The sequence below is a fragment of the Labeo rohita genome, chromosome 7 (assembly GCF_022985175.1).
Source record: "Labeo rohita strain BAU-BD-2019 chromosome 7, IGBB_LRoh.1.0, whole genome shotgun sequence".
Taxonomy (NCBI): Eukaryota; Metazoa; Chordata; class Actinopteri; order Cypriniformes; family Cyprinidae; genus Labeo; species Labeo rohita.
Window position 1 is genome coordinate 35,749,161 of NC_066875.1, and position 21,847 is coordinate 35,771,007.

General features: G+C 36.9%; 1 protein-coding gene across 1 annotated transcript in view; it reads right to left on the bottom strand.

The window, feature by feature from the left end:
• The window catches only part of exoc6b (exocyst complex component 6B), a 117,382-nt gene that overhangs the window by 53,904 nt on the left and 41,631 nt on the right, over positions 1–21,847 (bottom strand). The window contains exons 7-15 of the mRNA XM_051114092.1: positions 21,195–21,368; positions 17,826–17,894; positions 7,955–8,038; positions 6,848–6,894; positions 6,150–6,270; positions 4,640–4,711; positions 4,217–4,314; positions 3,189–3,294; positions 2,488–2,597 (exon numbers count right to left, since the gene is read on the bottom strand). Coding sequence (XP_050970049.1) covers positions 2,488–2,597; positions 3,189–3,294; positions 4,217–4,314; positions 4,640–4,711; positions 6,150–6,270; positions 6,848–6,894; positions 7,955–8,038; positions 17,826–17,894; positions 21,195–21,368 — 881 coding nt within the window. The remainder of the gene's footprint in view (positions 1–2,487; positions 2,598–3,188; positions 3,295–4,216; positions 4,315–4,639; positions 4,712–6,149; positions 6,271–6,847; positions 6,895–7,954; positions 8,039–17,825; positions 17,895–21,194; positions 21,369–21,847) is intronic.

Below are 21,847 nucleotides of genomic sequence, written 5' to 3' on the forward strand. Positions count from 1 at the left end.
CGATCACAATCGGGAGGACTCGTCTCAATCAGGAGGAGGCAGGCGGAAACGCCAACGATAGTTCTACAGACAGTGACCTTTAGCCTCGACCCTTTGACCTACGGTTCCATTTAGGAGATTAGGAGAAGGGGTGAGATATCAGATCACAACACAACGTGACTATGGTTAAGGGGTGTTTGGGAGAATAATGGTTAGAGATTTTAATACAAAATGTCGAAGGTTGGTCCTAAACAGTTGTGACCAAGAATTTGAATCATGCTTGTTGTAAGGTACTTCGTTTCAGAGGGACAAAATCCTTTATATTACTGTACTTTCAGGTGCACTCTAGAAAAAAGTATTTAAAAAACTATATATCCGCATTAAACATGTCTAATTAGTAAGGCAAAGGCTGTACCTACATATATTTGTATAGACACCAATAGACAATAATGTTACATTTACTCAGTGTGTGCCACAGTTATGTCTGGTAAACATATGCTACAGTTTCAGATTCCATTTTTTTTTTTAATAACTGTTCTCTTTCAACAAATTTTAAAATGTAATTTATTTCTGTGAAGGAAAATCTGACATTTTCAACATTTTTCAGTGTCACATTATTCTTTCTTTCATGAATAGAAAGTTTGTTTTTTTTTGTTTTTTTTTAAACTTAATCTGGATTCAAATTTTAAATTTCAATCGAGATAAGCAAGTCACTTAAAGGGATAGTTCACCCCAAAAAAATGAAAATTCTGTTGTTAATTACTCACCCTCATGTTGTTCCAAACCAGAAAGACCTTTGTTCATCTTCGGAACACAAATTAAGATATTTTTGATGAAATCTGAGAGCTTTGACAGATTTTTGGGGGTAGGGGTGTCACAATTATTTTGGTAATCACATAATCTGTCGATTATTGTGACGATTAATCAAATAATCAGATAATAATTATTTTTTTATAGTAATAAACCTAAGCGAACAACAGCCTTTAAATTGACTTAAAATACATATATAACAGCAATGAGGCAATAATTAGTTCAAATGAAGTATCAAAGGCTAGTAATAATATGGTTTTATTGAACAATTGTTAAAATACATAACGTATTATAAACAATAGAGCTAATGTACAATATTTGGCCATTTCTATATGATAGAAAAACTACAGCCACTGTAATTTCTTGAATATGTGGACATCAAAACGTGAGGGAGACTCAGAGAGAGGGTTTAAATTTATTTTGAAATCACGTTGAACAGTTAAGATATTGAGAAAGATAATGATGTGTTCTCCTGTGCTTGCGTAAGTTTATAAATTATTTGCCTTACAAATCTGATGAAATGGCGCACATTGCGTTGCCAGATGAACGTTATTACAAACCCAAGCTCATAACAACTTGCAGAAATGGAGTTTGACACGCTCCACACATGTAAATAAAAACAGCTTGTGTAGCAGCATTTGCTGTGAACATAGCCGCTCTGAGATGCACGTACATAACCTACACATTTATTTAATTGAATAGTAGCGTTTGTGAATTCTTAATAGCACTATGCTTTATTATGATTTTTAAATGGGTTTGACATGTGGAATGTGCCACTTGCAGTATTTTGCCAATTACTCAACACGGGCAAAATGCAATTGAGGATTTAAAATCTAATACTCTAATAGAATCAAGGATTTGTTGCAGCCCTAATAGACAGCAAAACAACTGACACGTTTAAAAAAAAAAAAAATATATAAATATATATATATATATATATATATATATATATATATATATATATATATATATATATATATATATATATATATATATAAATAAATATATACATATTACTTTAAAAGTTATTATGCAGGGCATCCTAAGTATGAGCAATAAGAATATCTGTACTTGCCTTATTAAATTAAGTTTATTCTCTGACTTTATATAACAGGTTGCTAAACAGGTCTTTAGTTATTTATTGGGAAATCTAAAAGTGCTGTTTTCACAACTGTTTGTTTTCTACACTTGTGAAATGGACGTCTCTTCTGAGAAATATCATAAAGGGAGATCATACCGAAACGCCATTTCACAGAGCCGTTTATGCTGTCCAACAGTCAGCAGACTGGGAATTCAGGGTAGGCCACACTAAACAGATCGGCGCATCTGGCAACCTCATCAGTAATTCTAAGAACTCATAAACTGACCAGAGATCAGTCAACACTGGGAGAAATTCCTTGAAATAACACCCACTAGCACCAAGCATGCAATTAATTAGGAAAACACACAGAAACTGTTTGGTGCCGATGGAACTTCCTCTCTGAAGTTCAACGGCTACTCTAGGGGATAGGCAAAGACAATGGGGCAGGTTTAGTGATTTCATAACTGAAGAATGAAAGGTTAAAAAAAAAAAAAGCAGTTTAAAAATAGGTATGTAAACTGGCATCCAGGCAGCATGATTTACTAATGAGAACATTTGGACGGGAAGATTATACATGCAGGTGTGAAACAGTTTAAAGTGTGTTTGCACGCTCTTACCTAAGGTGCAAGTCCTCTGAATATTTCAGGCAGGCGTAGATGAATTCTTTGAGTTGTGAGTATACTTTAGGCACAAATTCAGAAAATGGCAGCTTCTTCGGAAAAGGCATCTGTTTAGAAAAGCCATAAGAGTAAATAAATGAAAGTACAGCAGAGAGCAAGTGTTCCGAAGGGTTTAAAATCAGAAATGTGAATTTTGTATCTTTGTTAAAGCACATTAATTATTCATGAAATGTTTTTGTGATTCTTGATACAATTCTGATTCTTGAGTGTATTTTAACAGCTGCCTTGCCATGTGTACTTCCATTGTAAGTGCTTTAAATGTAATCAATTTGTTCTAAATGAAAAATATTGACCATCTGTAACAAATGCTGTTGATAGAGCACACCGGGAGATTTCCTTTATAAAGAAAACACAAAGGCAGCCTAATTGCATGAAAGCGAACAGCTGCAAGTATAACCAAGAAAGGTAGCATCCTTTGATTACTATAACAGTGTCGGGCAGTAGTTCTTGTTGACGTCAATGGGAGAATTCAAATGTATGGCTCTGCTCAAGCATTTCAGGGGATGTGCATGTTAGTAATCAACTTCTTGGACAGCAGGAGGACTTTTGTGCCTTTGTGGAGACTGGAGGGTGTGTAACGGAGGGAATCTGTGAGAAAATCTGTGGGATAAAAGCTTTCTTATGTGCCTAATGTTCACCTTGTCTAGCTCTGGATCCTGGAAGGGGAATTGGCCTGCAATTCGCTGGTACTCTTCAGGGGACGCCACGGGAATTGGACTGTAGTTGTCCTGATCCAAGATTTGCCTAAATCAACAGAGTAAGTGTGAGGGGGGAAAAAAGACCTGACTTCATAGATGAACTGATCATAAACCTGAGGGCAAGAGCAGGATATTAAAGAAGACTAAATAATCTAAAAACCATTTACTGGACTCATGAGCAGTGTGTCTGTGTTTGTGTAACTCAGCCATAGCAAACACACATAACACATCTCTCCTTGAATGCCTGTTTCCACAGTAATGACATTCCGAGCCGTTCAAAGACTCCAAAGCATCATTCTTTTATGGAGTGAGTCAAGTGTTTCTGACAGGGAGCGCGAAACGACTCCAGCAAGGTTACAATAACCTTTCCATGTCATCTGCTCTTAAGATTCAGCCGAACAAATCGTAACCATCTCCCTCCAAGGAGCTTTAACATAATTTTTTTCAACATCGAACTGACATTTTTTGGATTAAATGCTTTTTAAAGAGATCCCAGCACAAAAAAAGAAGAAAATATTTGTCCTTTGAGCAATATGATTTAGTCACATGGGGGTAATTCAATCAGTGATTTTAGATTGTTTGGCCTGACAAAGTTTCCCTGTCCTTCAACCGTCCTGCAATCCACAACCTCTACAAATATAAATCTCTGAGCACTATGGGTATCAGATTCGGGCAATTTCCTTAAATGGTAGTTTGATATACGGCATTAAAAATGGATATTTCGTTAAAAAATGGATGTGTGGTTACCAAGTATTGAATTGAAGAGCAGAACAAATGACGTACAGTAAACACAATCTAATTACGTGTCTTACATTTGGACATAACCCTATTAGCGTAATTCCTTCGGTATGGATTTCTCAAGGGTCATAAGGTGATAACCAAATCATCATTATCCATACTCAAATGAGAAACTGAGGGAAAGAGATGGAGAAAACAAGGGAGAGAGAGAAAGAGAAGGCAGAAAGCACCTGAAGGACTGGTTCCACTTTTTCAGCAGGATCTCCCCATACTGATCCCTCATCTCCAGCAACATATCAAACAACTGGTTTACTGGAAAACCATAACCCTGAAGTGAGAGAGAGAGAAAGAGAGGGCGTGAATAATGCCCATCTCAGCAGAAAACAGGAAGAAATTATGCTTACACTTTTACACCTGAAATTATCATTAATTATATTGAAATAAAACAAACAACACACCCTTTTTGTAACGTCTATTCAATGCTTTACTTGTCTGTCACAATATTGTTTTTATTACATTCACCTTTCCCAGAATATATTGCTTTATGTCATTATTTATAACTACGTCAAGTAATCAACATGTGCAATCTGCAAAATATTATCCAATGATACCCCAAGTTCTTAAATGTTATCATCTGCTAGTACCCCACTCACCTGCAGTGTGTCTGCAAACAGCACTATAAGATTCTTCAGATCTAAAATCAGGTCTGGATCAGTGCAATAAGACTATGGAGACATGAGAGAGAGTGACGGATTACAGCAAAATCAGAGGAAGGACAGCACAGGGATTTAGATTACCTGGTATAAATGCAACATTAAGTGTACTAAGGTTTCCTGATGATTATCTGAGAACAAAGCTGTTCAGTTTGTAGTCTTAAAACCCAGAAGAGGATTAGGGATCTATCTGAAATTTAAGAATATTGTTTTTAAAATAGCGTTTTCACTTTATTAGTAAAATAAGGTCTGCAGTTTGCTAACTACATAAGGACAAAACTTTTATCTACTCGGACAACCGTCGCAGTCCTTCTGCAGGAACTTGCAACTTACATTTTCGAAATCACACAACAGTTTTAAACTTCATGTGAGGTACATCTGTGTGCAATTTGCAGTTTTTCAAAAATGTGTGGCCAATTTTTTTCTTATTGAAATAATTACTACTTTCTTTCAACAAGGATGCTTTAGAACTGATCAAAAGTGAACCGTAAATACTTTTACATTGTTACAAAAATTCTATTTCAGATTTTTGAACTTTCTACTTGTCAAAGGTATTTATGAAAGACCGCGCCACAAAATTCAGCATTGTCATCACAAGAAAAAAAATGCAGCCTTAAAGGAATAGATCATCCAAAAATGAAAATTCTGTCATTAATTATTAACCCTCATGTCATTCCAAACGCACAAGAACTTCATTTATCTTCAGAAAACAAATATTTTTTAAGGAAATCTGAGAGCTTTCTGACCCTGCAAAGACAGCAACAAAACTACCACATTCAAGGCCCAGAAAGGTAGTAAGGACATCATTAAAATAGTCCATGTGACATCAGTCATGATACTCTCGTAAACGCACGTTGAAGACTACAGAAGAGAAAAAATTGTTGAATAAAGTTGTTATTTTTGTTTTCTTTGCACAAAAAAAAAATAATAATTTTCACAACTTCACAATGGTTGAATCACTGATGTCACATGGACTATTTTATCAATGTCCTTACTACCTTTCTCGGCCTTCAACATGTCAGTTGCGTTGCTGTCTATGCACTGTCAGAAATCTCTCGGATTTCATTAAAAATATCTTAATTTGTGTTCCAAAGATGAACAAAGGTCTTGCGGGTTTGGAACGACATGAGGGTGAGTAATTAATGACAGAATTTCATTTTTGGGTGAACTATCCCTTTAAGGAGCATACGAAATTTCTTACAGAAACATTTCAAAATCTTACCAACCACAAACTTCTGAATGGTAGTGTAAATATAAGAAAATATAACAGTGTGAAAGCATCTTTAAGTAATGGTAACCACATACCTTATTGTACTAAAAACCCATCAGAAACTCCAGAGGGAAGCCATTAGCCTTCTGGGCTGGCTATCAAAATAATCTCTGGTTAAACAGCTCTACTGCTCGTCTTGCTCAGTGTGTGTAGTGTTAGGTGTGTAGTGTGTAGACATACTGAATGTGTACGCAAGGCTGCAATGGTCTTTGAAAGGGCCAGCTCCCACAGTTCTTCCACGTAAGCCCTGTTTACCAGGCCCTGTGTGGTGTGCAAGATGTGGTCCTCCACTACGAAAAAACTGCAGAACATATACAGGGAAACACAGGAACAAATTAATGAATGTTGGAACGGGTATAAAAGAGAAACAGTGAGTACAATATAACATCATAGGAAAACATTTCATTAAACTACGACAAGAATATCCCAAATGGGCACAATGAGGCCGTCCAGCACACAAAGGCATCAGAGTTATCGAATATCCCAACAACATTCCCAAAAAAAAATCCCAGGCACCTTACAGCATGAGTGCCCGAAGCCTTTTTTGTGCCACTTAGGATGTTTGTAAAAGCCTCCGTTCCAGACACCAGCCTTTCCGATATTCCCATTCAGACACTCAGAATAACACCAATCTGACACTCCACATCCCCACAACCATAAATTCTAAAGCTAAGAGTGTTTTTCGGGAGCACTGGGATGAAGAATCAGGAAGGGCCAGTGGAAGGGGAGCGTTTGGCTAAAGGGAGGGTCTGAACGCTAAGCCAAAACAGGCTTCGGCTCTTTTAATTCTCTTCTATATTAAAAATGAACTTTTTAAGCATGTATAATTGATTTTCAGTTAATTTGGCCATTCAAAACAAAATGTGCACTGCACTTACCCGACAATTTGATTGAAGTAGCGCCTGTACCCCTCTAACGTTTCATGCTGGAGACCACAGGAAGGAGAAAGAAGAGTTTATGAACATCAGTCATTTGAGCAGTATACTATTACAGCTATTTTATTATTCATGGAATAAACTAGATTTCGACCTCAAAACATTTTTTAATTGATGTCAGAATTAATTATTTCTTTAAAAGAATGTTAATACCACAATAATATTTCAGATTACTGACCAAATAACAACATACCTGTACAACGAAATTCTTCAAATGTCTTTAACACTTTAACGAACACTACCAAAAGTTTGGGGCTGGTAAAATGTTTTAATATTTTTGAAAAAAATAACTCTTCTGCTCACCGAGGACGCACTTATTTGATCAAAAATTAAGTAAAAATAGTAATATTGTAAAATATAATTACAATTTAAAATTGAGTTTTCATTTTATTTATTTTTTAAAAAGTAACAACTTCTTATGATAAATGCTGAAAACAGCTGTGCCGCTTTTGGGGTGGAGTAACCCTTTAATATATTAGTGGAAAGTGTTGGAATAAACAATTTGTAACAAATTTGTAAATTCGTATAAATTGTCTTTACTGTCAATTTTGATCAATTTAATACATCCTTGCTGAATAAAAGCTGTAGTATGAAACAAACTTACTAACCTCAAGCTTTTGAATAGTACTGTATAGCTTAACTATTTTGTAATGACATTAAGTGCACAGCAATTAAAAAAACTGAAGCTAGAAATATGCACAATTCAGCTCTGCTATGAGGAAAACTTAAGTGTTAAATCACCTGAGCTATATTTTAACTGGAACCATGCGTCCACACCCTTTTCCAAACATTGCTCAAGCCAATAAAAACTATATATGAACAGCTCTACACTTAAAGTCTACATGTAAATTTTCAGGCCCTATAAATTTGCTATAGTTCCTTGTATGCATCCATCTCAAATAAGCAATTTGCACATTATGTAATGATAATGGCTTACCTGAGAGTTTACGTCAGGTGATGTTAGCGATTGGGGTTGGTGCAGTGAATATGATTAAAGGGTGTAAAACAGACAGACACACAAAGCATGTGCTCAGCTGTGTGAGGGCGTACCATGTTAGAGTGAGGCTGCAGCACTAGTCGGGCCTGTTTCCGCCGCTGCTTCCTGTAGTAGTTCTCAAACGTGTCCCGGGCACCCTGGGTAAAGCAGATACACATTCTAATCACCTGAGTGAGAATAAGGCTGTTTACTAACAGGCGTGACTCATTTTGTGTGAACTGCTCCGTGACCACTGAGTACCAGTCATTAAAGACTTACACACACACACACACACACACACACACAAAGCTCAAGATGACCAAAGAAACTATAGAGGGGAGGTGATGACTGAGACAAGCAGTTAACACAGGAAAACAGATTCTCCCTTATAGAGGCCATGCTAAACTTCAAATAAGAGCATATCAAGTACTCTCTCTCCTAATCTCCTAGCATGATTCAGAATACAGCTCAACAGAGGCCTGTGGTCTAAAAACAAAGGCCTTCATTCACCGCTTTAAGACTTGATCCGTTTCCCAGAGTCCCAGAGTACAGTTCCTGTCCACCTCACACAGACCGCTATCAAGGTCTATAAGGGCATGACACTAACACATGCACACACGTCCCTGTCAGAACAGAGTGCAGAAACAGAACAGTAAAACACAGAGTGACAGAGATAAAGCTAGAAAACAGTGGCTGTACGGTAGGACTTATCACTACTTCCGGGTAAGGGCCTCTGAATTTATCTAGCCAGAGTGGGTGATTGAACCTCTTATACAAAGATAATAAAACAGGACAAGACTTGACCACACAGAACCATTTCGTAAATAACAAAAGAGAGACGTAAGCTCTGTTTCAAAACTAGTGAGCTTTTTTGCCGGTCAGCAGCATATATATAGGCAGCTGCAGCACTGAGCAACACACTTATACATCTCCTCGTGTGAAGTCCACAGGCAAACCTGAATGTCAATTGACCCTTTGCAGCTTTCACGCAGTGAAAAATACATTGTGGAGCAAAGAGGAGATTGACAGAGAAGGTTACTCTAGGTATTAAAAAAAGGGTTTTTTTTGAGAAATTCAAACAATAAATACCATTTTGTGGCTTTTTAATGTGTCATGACAGTTCACTGTAGTGCCTCAGTTCAGGCGGAATGTGAATCGATCATCTATTCCTCTTTAATAGATATTGCATGAAATAAACACATCAGAACATCAGAAGGTATCCTGTTTGTTTGTCAGACAAAAATGGCAGATTCTGCATTATGATTGGCCAGGTCACATGTCAATCAAACTCCCTGCAAAGTGTCAATTAACCATAATGTACAACAAACAAATCAGACAGGAGAGTAGAATAACTACATTGGACTTTGTTGTATTGACATCTTTCCACGGTTGAAATAAAATAGGTTCTGATGTTTATTCTTTTTTTTTTTGTGCTTTAAGTAAAAAAGAACAGATGATTGGTTCACATGCTGGTACAGCGATTTGTCATGACACAATAAAGAGCCACAAAACTGTATTTATTATTTAAATTTCCTAAAAAACTACAACATTTTAAAGCTGAGACCTTGTTTCACACCAGCTCTGTCTTTCATACACTACAGTAAAAATGCTACAGTAAAAACTCAGTAAGTCACCTTAACCAAACCTTACAGTTTTTTTACGGTAAAAAACTAAATGGTTTCGTGTTGCATGTCATTTTACTGTAAAATATAGTCGAATGTATGTTTTTTTTGCAATTATATGCTATTCTATAATACCAGAGACATTGTCATTGAGTATTGCAGTGAATTTCTGTTAACCACAGCTGCCAGTTTTTTTATTGAACATTTTATGGGATTTTTTACTTACTTTATAACAGCATATTTTTAATTAAATGTAACTATTTGTAAACTATTTTTAAAGGGGACATTGGATGAATTTTTTTTTTTTTTTACATGGTGTTTGCATAAAAATGCATCTTAGCAGTGTGTAGACAAAACCTTTCTGAGTAGTATGACATCATATTGCTCAAGCCCCACCCACGACCAATGATGGACTGTCCCATATTTGTAAATTTTCAGCTCTCAGCCAGTTGCACACAGTCTGCCATTTGCTCTGCGCTCCTGAGCAGCTGTAACGACAACGTCTCATAAGCAATGCAGGTGTTTTGTAGTTGGATGTAAAAGTGAATACAAGAGTCTTAACTTTCTCCTGACATCAGAGCCACTGAGGATTTTGATTAAAACATCCAAAACCACTGACTTGTGTACTTAAATTATGCCAAATATTTAAAAGAATGTTTAAATCCAGAGAAATAAGCTGTTTTAACTAGTGTAACTGACCGAGTCATTGTGTCGCCTGCCAGTGACGTCATACACCCTCGATTTTCCAGTTTTATTTTGTAGAAAAAATGGAAACCCCAAATATGTTATGCATTTTATTAGAGAGGTGACGAATGCACAGAGTAGCATTATAACAGAAATTTCAAGTATGATAAAACATGCACGACCGGAAGAAGAGGAAGCGGCTAAATCTGGCATAATTAAAGCCGTGAAAGCCGTAAAAGCATTCGAAGCTGTGTATCGCGCTCATCCTTCATTAACAATCACTCCAGCGTCCTTGTTTCGCTTCCACGACTTTCAGCCCGATACCTTTGTTTCTTTGTTTGTTTTGAATATGCGCCCTCTAGCGGCAAAAACTTACATTTTGTGCCTTTAAGGATACATACATTTCATGAAGACCCTAAAAAAAAATCATACCAACTTGTGGAAAATGGGCATCCAATGTCTCTTTTAATCTATTTTTTAAATATTTTAATAGACACTGAATAAAATAAGTATTCATAGACAGCTTTTACTTGAACTTTTTGCACTGATTGAGTCACAATGCTGGATACATGAAATGAATTATAATGCAGCTGTCTAAGTATTGCATCAGTCTTCGTACTGGTGAGCTTATAATGACTAAAATGCTGTCTACGAAAGAAGCACACCAGGTTTTTGAATAGAGCTGTAGTCTATTACAACATTGCCATTTAGCTGATGCTTCGATCTACAGCAAATTACAGCATACTTATTATGCCAGAGTCCTCACTAAGAGCACAATAGTAATACAGAGTCCCTCAAGGGTTTAAACCAGTAATCATTTGGTTACCAAACCCAAATAGTTAACCAAGACCACACAAATGTAATGATGTGTGGGGAAGAATAAGGTTTGAGAAATAAGAATTGAAGGAGAAAAAAAAAAAGTGGGCACAGAAATGGAAAAGCATTATATAAATTTTGAATGACTTTAGAACAACCTTAAACCTTTAATAACAGCAGGGATTGAACAGATATTCTGTTTTAACCACAGAGGACCTCAGAGCACAATGAAAGACAGAAGGTGAAACAATTCAGTAAGGAACATAAGAAGAAAGTATGAGAAAGAAAGTAACTTGCTCAACGCAAATGCTACATTTTCGCTCTCGCAAAAAGTGCCGGGAAGTCTGATTCATTTTAGCCAGTTGGTTCATCCATCAACTTATTAAAAAAAAATGTATTCAATGATTCATAACCACTCTACTTTGAAGCTGCAGCTTGTCATACTGTAAGCTGCCCGTAACTTAAATTTGCTTCACCAGAGTGAACAGTCCACAGTGGGGTAAAATGACTCTATACGGCACAATATACGGTCATTGACGACACTGATTCTTTGCAGGAATCCTTAAATTTTTTAAGAATCCTTAAAAAAAAATTCTGGAGAAGGAAAAAAAGAATGGTCAAGAAGGATGCCGTGTTCTGTATGAAGGGAATTTAACTGAGTGTGTCCATCCTGTTGGCTATGCAAGCTCTTCTGCGGTTACTAAGACTGAGAAGAGCAGGTCTACCAACTGCAGTCTAAACCCAGTAGAACGTGTCCAAACGCCCCATCTCTTATAGATGTTCCTAAACCTAAACAGTCAAAATCAAAGGAGAACAGTGCCAACATCAACTATCGAAGAAAGATCCACACTAAAGGTTAGCTGAACTTCCCTCCACAAAGATCTAGTGGTTCAACTAATACAGACAGTGACATATACAGTTGTGTCAGACGGCAGACTTTTGGGTGTGGTTTTCAGGGTCGGAGAAGTAGAATGGAGGCCCGCTCTGTGGTTCTCCTTCTCCACTGCAGCTGGCCCATCACAACCAGCTTGTGTTTACACTGATCAGAACACAGACCAGAACTGTCAGAGAACTGAGACACTGTTCAGACCTGAAGTTCCATCAGGAGCTCTGCAATGCGTCTGCGATTTCACGCATTACTTAATCACGATGGAAAGGTCACGTGTGGTCAGTTCTATGTCTGTGTACTTGAGTTCAAAAAGGTAAGCTAGGATAAAAAACTTCATTTTCTCCTCCATCTTCAAAATCATCTGACATCGTTTTTTTACCTTTTTCTTGTAAAGGCCTTTGACTTTCTTTGCACGTTCACTTTGTAAACACAGGGTCAGTACTTCCACCTACGTCACATGACCTTTCCAATGTAACTACATAACGTCGGGCTAGTGCAAGAAGACCATTTCACTAGATGGACATTTCAAAATTCCATATTTTTCCAGGCTCAGATTTCCAAACCTTTCAGTACATTTTCAGACCATATTTAATATAAATGGTACATAGAGCATTATTTTTAGCTTTATATTTGGTATATAGTACAGTCATCTGTAAATATTTTTCCTACCTATGTTTTTTTTCATGGATTTTCTCAAAGTAACAACATACAGAGCTTAACTAAAATAAAATTAAAAAATTAAAAAATTAAAAAATTAAAAAATATGCGCATGGAAAGTTTTTGCATGCTTACACATTAATATTTCTAGTTTATATAACCTATTTCCTTCATGCATCACTGCCATCTTAATATGAATAAAGCGAGAGCATGGATGCACATGAATTAATAGAGATCTACTTGCTCAAAATTTGGCTTTTCCTGTGGTAGTACCTCTAATATCAAGGCATAACGTCCAATTTAGTACATCCTCTGTGGTGGAGCCGTGATTCAAATTGGGCTGAAGGCATACAATTTGCCAAATTCAAGGGTCTATAAAAAAAGACTGGTAAAAAAAGGGTTTAAAATTTGTCTTTCGTTAGGGCAGTATTCAATATTTCAAGGCCCCAGGTCTCTTTAATGTATACTTTGTGGAGGCCAAGAAACCACACTGCAAAATAGGCTGATAACACAACAGGTGGCTCAGTGTGCATTGTCCTAAGTTCAATGCTTTTTTGTGCGCACATAAAAGTCTATTTATTTTTTATTTTTGCAAAAGTCCTTGAGGCTATGTCATACAGTGCTAAGAATATTGGTCCACTATATGGAGAAAAATCTTGGAATGTTTTCCTCAAAAACCTTCATTTCTTTTCGACTGAAGAAAGACAGACATCAACATCTTGGATGACATAGGGGTGAGCAAATTATCAGGAAATTTTTATTCTGGAAGCGAACTAATCCTTTAAAAAAAATATTACTTTCCCTTACAAATGTGTAACTAATCATTGCATAACGTCCAAAACGTTGAAAGTAAATGTCTACGCTAAATCAACCACCAATACATAATAAAAAAGGTCTAAATATGTGACAGAAAAAATTTAAACAAATAACCAAAAGAGAGATACCGAGAGCAAACAGAGGTAAGAGAACGAACTGTGACCTCTTGAGATCTCCATCAGCCTCTGATCTCTGACACAGTAGCGCTATTAAATCTCAGTGGCTGCACTTGAGGTCAGACTGGTTTAAAAGGCAAATGCCATTTCAGTTGGGCTGTTTTCTGGCAATGCAAAAACAATAAGCATTTATGGTAAATGCAAGTCCTTGAGACGGAGAGGTCACACTTTCTAAAACTCATGCTTCCTCTTTTCCCTGTTTTCTATTCTACTGCATTCCACTGTTCTCTTTCAATTCCACCACTCCAGAGGGATAATGTTTTTCCTCTGTCCGTTTGAACTTTATTATCTGCAAATTCATAAAAATGTCAATTGTCTGATGGCAATGTGTAGAAAAACTTAAAACACATTGTCTTCATTTGAAACATTTCAAGCCAAACTTGACTGAAGAACAGGCTGTACCCTCTAACTGGCACTCTGACCTCTTCCTTGTCCTGTTCTCTTACTCCATCCTTATTCTTTCCATCCCTCGGCTTGACTTTCCAACTGGAGTTCAACTTCCTGTCACTCCGCAGCAGCTCCACACTTATAGTTCCAGGCCTCACAGGCCTGTACTGTCTCACACACATACACACATGCACAAAAAAAAAAGCTAAGGGACACCGTGGCCGGGTCACAACCCTCTGGTATGAAGGAAACCCAGGTGAACCCCCTCAGCGTCTCCTGCCGGCTTCCAGCTCGGGCCATCTGGAGCGCAGCCAGCTCAGAAGTCAGAGCAGACCCAAAAAAAGGGCCATTGTACATGTACAGGACCAAGGTCAAGAGCAATTTCTATATTTGACTCATTTCCCTCCCTTCCATAAGTGTCTCTCAGTCGTTACAGTAGCGAGTAGCCATGTTTACATGAAGTTTGTTTAAATTATCAGGAGTGATGTCACACTAAGGCTGATCGCCATATAAACATACAACAGCCTCAACAACTTCCTTCCTGTGGGGGCGTTCAGGACACTGTATATACAGTGAATGGGAAGTATCGGCCATATGTGCAATCGAACACAGGCGTTCATGAGTGTGTGCTCACCGTTTAAACAAAAAAAGTCCTTCAGGGACATATAAAGTGCAATTCTGATTGTTTTTGTATAAGCAAGCAGTGTGATTTCCCAGGGTCCAAGGTGACTCAAGGGTCACCAGGGAAAGGAAACACAAAAACGCGAACATTCTTTCTTAAAAAGAAACACATCGACTCGCTTATCGAGGCTCCTTTCCCATTTGTTTGCTTTCTTTCCTATAACCTCAAAACAGTGTTTGTGTGTGTCCCTTCTATGACTCCCTGGTCACTTTCAAACAACTCTCGTCCTTTACTTTTCCTCCTTTTCCTCTGCGTCCTCAGACGGCTCCTAGACCTGGTCAAAAAAGGGCAAGATGTGAACTCTAAAGGCTTCCTCTCTACCCCGATTCCCCAACATGCCATTCTCACCAGCTTCCATTACAAAGACTATTGTAGTAATGACAGTCCGTCTGCTCACACTTGAAATTTACAGGCCGGGGGGTCATAAAAGTGACATTCCACCAACTCTAACAATTCGAGAGTCTTCATGAGGAGCTGTCAGCACGTACACTCTGAAAACAAACACGTGCGTACTCACGTAAAAAAAAAAAAAAAAAAAAAAAACCGACGTACCCACCCAAGCACGTAGACCTACACCCAATTCGTGGTCACATTTTGAAGCATGCTACAAAAGCAAACAGTTTAAAGACTCATGACTCCATAGATGCGTGTCTAGCAAGTTAATAGCTAATAAATTAACAGTGATGCATTTAAGAAGTGTTTTTCATTACTTGTGGCTGCGTCAAATGCAATATTTGTTTGTGCAGGAAACATTCCAGGGTACTTTTGGGTGGAGAACATGCTGGTAAACTATGGAGCAGTTTCCACTGGCAGATTTTAGCAAAGTCATCAACAAACAACTGGTGCTAGCGGCTTACATTCAAAATGACCCGCTAGCATGGATGAACAGATGTACTTACCATATAGAGATACAAATCAATTTAGGGCTGTATGAGTTGGACCAAAAACTCAAAGCAATTATTGTGTCAAATTTTGCAATTTTGTTATTTGAAAAATGATATGAAAAACATCTAATATCCAGATAAAGCCAATTTAAAAACCAAAAGCCATAAAAATCACAATGAAATAATTACTTGCCATGTTCACCAAGATCAACAAAAGTGCATGTTATCCTTTTGATTTAAAATTAGGTTTGATGTTTTCACTTAATCAAGTAACCATACATTCAATTAAAATGATTTACACATACACTACCGTTTAAAAGTCTGGGGTCGGTAAGATTTTAAAGGGGTCATGAACTGCCTTTGTTTTTATTTTGTACTGTTCTCTGAGGTCCACTTATAATGTTATCAAGATTTTTAGATCAAAAACATCATAATTTAGAAGTAATAGGCTATTTTCTGTCCTGCTCTTAACCCCCCTCATCAGAACGCTCTGTCTGAATAGCTGTGGCAGATTTTAGACTCAAAAGTAAACGCCCACTGCTATGATTGGCTAGCAGCATACAATTATTCCTCATAGATGGCAGCTGCTGTGATTTAGGCTTAAAACACATAAATAACTCAGGACGTATCAAACAATCTGTAAGAAGAGACAAAGCAATAGTGACCACGTAATGAAAACAGTTATTCACATTTTTGTTGCAACATCACTGTCGGAACCAATATAGACGGCACAGCATTGTCTTTCAATTTCAATCTTTTTGAAGTTCATGCACTCTTCCCTTATGTTGGGATCAGAAGGAAGGCAATGCAAAGACTTTTTTTCTAGAAATTGGCACTGCAGAGCATACTGTTGTTTTTAGAGCATTTTTTTTGTTTGGTTTCTGTGTAGACCTGCTTGTTCGCCTCTCTGGTAAACACTAAGCGCGAATCGGTGGGCGGGGTTAAACAGGCAGTGATGTCAACTGCTTCTGCTGAGGCGGCACTTATTAAAAGTCGTTTTGGCCTAATGACAAAGTTTTGAGTTCTGAAACTTACAGGACGTTTTTATAGTACAATGACTTCTTATGTCAGGAAGATCAAGAATTTTGGTTTGTAAGTTCATGACCCCTTTAATTTTTTTGTCGTTTTTTTTTAAATGCTCACCAAGGTTGCATTTATTTATTAAAATACAGTAAAAACAGTAGTATTGTGAAATATTACTGTTTTCTTTTAAAAATTAATATTTAAAATTTTAATTCCTGTGATGACAAAGCTGACTTTTCAGTAGTAGGACTCTATGATTTCCGTGATGCGGAAAACGCGGAATCCAGTCATAAAAACAGAATTTAATTGTTAAAACTTTTATTTTATTAAGGAACAATCCCACAATACTTCTTTCATGTTTTAATTTTAATAGTAACTTTGTTTGCCAAAAAAATTACATTTGTTTAATTTTCATTTGATTAAAGGATAAATTAAATTAATATTTTATGCCTTCATGTGATAACCAGAACATTTTAAATATTGTGAAAAAATATTTAAAAAAAAAAAAAAAAAAACTGTATATATATGCATTCCAATAATAAGACATGCTTAAACAGAATTTGGTAACAGTAAAACAGTAAAACAGAAGGTGAAAAAAATAAAACATTTCATAAGGCCCTAAACATGTAATTTTTGTTATGTTTTTAATAAATTGATGTTAAACTGTATCATATTTTTAATTAATTAGAAGTCCAGAAAAATCAAAATGGTAAAAATGGATTCCAGAACAATTAAAACGAAAAAAAAAAAAGAAACACAGAATTTGGAAAAAAAAAATTAAACGGATTTCATAGGGCCCTACAGTAGCCATTACTCCACAATCACAAGATCCCTTCCTGCGCTGCTTAATATTATTGTGGAAACCGTGTTTATTTAGGATTATTTGATAAAAGTTTAAAAGTACAACTTTTTTCATAACAATATTAAAATCTTTACTGTCACTTTTGACATATTTAAAGCATCCTTGCTAAATAAAAGTAATAATTTCTTTAAAAAAAAAATCAAAAATAAATTACTGACCCAATTTTTGAATGGTAATGTAAAAGACATTAACACAATTCACACATTTTACATGAACGTCCTCTCATACACACACTAAAAATACACATTCGCTCACACACACATTTTCATAAACATATTCTGAAAACACACAAGACATTCACTCTTTGAGAACCACACACTGCAAGGCCTTGGGGAACGAAGTGCAGGTTATATGTGTAAGCGTGAGGGCCAACACAGAGTTCATATTCTGATTTTAAAAAAGTCAAACCTGAAATAAAAATTTAGTATGCAAACAAGACATACTCACCAGTACAGTGTAGATGTGTAAACAGCGATACACAGGAGAGAAGTCCACCAGGTCCTGCGCACCAGGAATCTGCAATACAAAAAAACAAAAAAAACAAAAGTCAATGAGAAATACATCAGCACTAAAAATGGAAATCACAAGAAACATATTAAAAGGTATTTTTCAACTAGAATAAATAACTGCAGTAGGATAGCTTTAACCAGACTGAACCAGATTTAACTTCTTTCTCCTTACTCCCTTTGACCTGAGCCACCCTTGACCTTACCGGTAAGGAAAGACTATTTTTCTAAAAGTAAGCAAACAAATGGAAAACTAAACAATGCCAGCTTTGATCTGGTGCCCGCAAAATGGCAACTTGGGACAAACAAAACCAACTATGTTGTGCCACCACCAACAATAACCCAGAGAGAATGTGGAAAAAACAATTCAGTCTTGATGCACCGCTGGGACAGCGCTGGAAATGTCTATCCGGTTCAGGGACGGCATGTTCACATTAACATTCTCCCCTCGAAACAGTTTACAGACAGGACAAAGGGGCGCAATGGGACATCATTCAGGTGGCATGGGGTCATTAAACGGGCACCGATCTGCATCTCTGGATACAACCAGTTTCTCAGGAAGCCCCTGAGCGCAGAGATTCGAGCAGATTAAAGGCTGGCACAAGCAGGAGCCAGAAGAGGAAAACATGATGACGCACAGGCTGATTGAAGCATGGAGGGAAGGGAAGGGGGAAAGGTCAAACGAGAGGGCAAAAAGCATTAACCTTACCAGGGTCACTTAAAGGTAAGGTTTTCACTTTTGTGGAACTCAAAATGTTGAGATTTGATCAAACAGATCTCAAAATTGTATTCAGCTAAATTGGGTATGATGTTAGGTAAAGATGGCGACATTAGTCAACAAATTAAATTATTTAGCAACTTTTTTTTTTTGTTTATAGCTGCTTTGGTACCAAAGTGTCTGCTTAATGTAACAATGCAAACAGAAAACAAAAGCCTATCACCAGTGCTTTGGTACAAACACAACAAGTGTCAATCTTGTGTTGCTTCAGTCTGACCAAGTGAAAACACCACGTCAAAACAAGTGAAGAAGTCACACAACACAAACAACGCTTATCTGAGCACGTCAAAATAAACTTAAGGTAAACTAAACAACGAACTGAGAGTGTCTTGACTGCGTCACTTTAATTTGTCTCTCAGGAGCAAAGCGAGACCGGGAATCATCCTTTTTCTCCATGACGGTGACGGCAGCCACAGCTGGGGAGCACGTCTTGCATGCCCCACACGTCTCACATTGCCGCCTCAGAGGAGCGGGGCAGCCCTAATGACACTAAACGACTGCAGAGCTGAGACGCTCCATTAAGAAAGGGAGGGGATCCTGGACTGGGCAGGCAGCCCAACAGCAAGTCCATGGGGATATTAGAGTAAAGCAGGAGAAAGGGACTGCTAGAGAGAGACAGAAACAGAGTCAAAGGGACTAGGTTTTGGTATTCATCAATATTCAGAAATGGTTCCACTTCCACAAAAAAAAAAAAAACTGATTGATTTTCATGACTTTTGGCTAACGTGGATGGAACACTGTACTGAAATACTGTGATAGTGTTTTGCAGATCTAAGTCGATTTTTCAGAAGAAAACTGATGAATCAGACAGAGCTGAATAAATCTGATGTATATGCTGAGTGATTCATTCACATTCAACTCAAAATTAACCAGGAACCATTACTGTGTACTTAAGAGCTTCTTTCCCACCAGGAAGTTCTAGGAACTTAGTTACTGAAGAACAATTTGTTCCCCTAAGAACATTTTCCTGGTTGTTGTCTGTCACCCTAGTTACATATCATGTACACAAATGATTGCCGTAGTTCATGAGAACAGGCAAATTTTTAAAAATGCTGATGACTCGGTGATAGCGAGTTTTCTACAGAAATAAAATCGAGGGCACGGTCCCGTAGTACAAGACTTTGTGACGTGGTAAATACCACCTTCAATTACATGTGGGGAAAAAAACAAGGAAATGTTAACTGATTTTGGAAAATCAACATTGAGTCCAGGGTTGATGAACATAGATGGAGTGGATATTGAAATGACTGACAATCATAAATATGTTGGGATAGTAATTTTGATGACATACTAAGTTTTAAAGCAAATTTATCATTTGTTGTAAGAAAATTCAGCAAAGAATATTTTTTTAAAAAAGATGGGAACATTCAATGTATGTACCAAAATTTTGACTTTATTTTATAAGTCTTTTATTGAATTCAATTGCTGCCCTCAGGTCTAATGATTATCTTGGTAATCGAGTAATCCAACGATTAGTCTGACGATTAATCGAGTAATCGGATAATTATAATTAATGTTTTGGTAGTAATAAAAACAGACCTAAGTGAATAATAGCCTTTAAAATGACTTAAAATACATATATAATAGCAATGAGGCAAAAATAATTAGTTCAAATAAAGTATTAAAAGCAAGTAATCATATGGTTTTACTGAACAATACTGCTAAAATACATAATGTATTATAAACAGAGCGAATGTATATTAGGCATTATAACAAATGCCTGCAAAAGCCACCAACTGCCTGACAATTGTTTTTACACTTCATTGAGCAACCGAATCCGTGTGTACTCAACAACATTTCATTCAAATGTCCACTTAATCTTTAATATTCAGCCTTTTCTTTATAGATAGATAGAAAATCTACAGCTACTGTAATTTCTTGAATACGTGGACATCAAAACGTGTAAACTCAGAGAGAGGGTTTGAGCTTTTATTTTGAAATTGTGATGAACAGTTAGCATATTGAGAAAGATATTGATGTTTTCTTAAAAATCTGATAAGATAGCGCACATTGTGTTCCCAGAAGAACGTTAGAATAAACCCAAACTAACAATAACATGGAGTTTGAGAAGCTCCACAAATGTAAATGATAACAGTTTGTGTAAAAGCATTTACTGGGAACAGAGCCGCTCTAAGATGCACATACGTAACCTACACACGTAAATAATTAAAGTGCATACAGTAAACCTGCATCGCATATATTTATTCTGCAGGTTACTCGTCATGGGCAAAATGCAGCCAAGGATTTTTTTAAAAAAGGAATACTTGAATAGAATTGAGGAATCTTTGCAGCCCTACTCAGGGCATCAGTTTAGTGTATCTGGTGGAAGAACAAAACGTTTTAAGGGGGTTTTTTGTTTCAGTGGCTATCCTTAATTTGACTGAGGTGTTGTGTTTTTTATGTGAATGTGTTGTCTGTAAATTATGTATTGTCTGTATATTATTTATTTATAAAAAAAATTTTTTTTCTAAAATCAGTTGAAATGCCTAATGGTTTTATTGCAACTGCTGAGATGAATCTTTCCTTTCTCACCTCATCTTCCTCTTCATCCTCCACATCCAGTATCCCAGAATCCTTTTCTGAAAAGGGGTTGCTTCCAGTTCTGTCCACCTCTGTACCTGAGCACACTTCCTTTCGTATCCTCCGTCCACTCACTGATCGCTGCTGTGATGTCACGGCATTGTCACGAGCGATCTGCACCTGTGCCTGGAAAACAAACAATTTGTAAAAAATATTGACTAAAATATTGAATAATCATCTCTAATGATAATACATTAACGTGCAAACAACACTTAATTCTACAGCAATTAAATATTATATATTATCAACCCAAAAAACCATGGGAAAAAAGAAAAAAGGACAAAAGAGCTTTAGTATTCACTAACTGCAGAATCCCACATGCACTCAAAAAGGAACAAAGTCTGAGCTCATGTCAATCATTTTCCCTGTGACATTCCAATACTGACAAAGCACGTCTTTCCCATTAGCAGCAACAAAGGGGAAGGCACCTGTGAATAAGGACTTCCCATATGCAAAACGTGAGAGTTCAAATTAGATTTTTTCATCAATAGAATACTATTCTTTAATGAACACCGTCTGACGTCACAACTAAGGTCAATGCTCACGCAAGTTTCTCCTTACAGACCCTCTCAAGTTTTTTAGTGAGGAGCGAGATTCGGGATTGG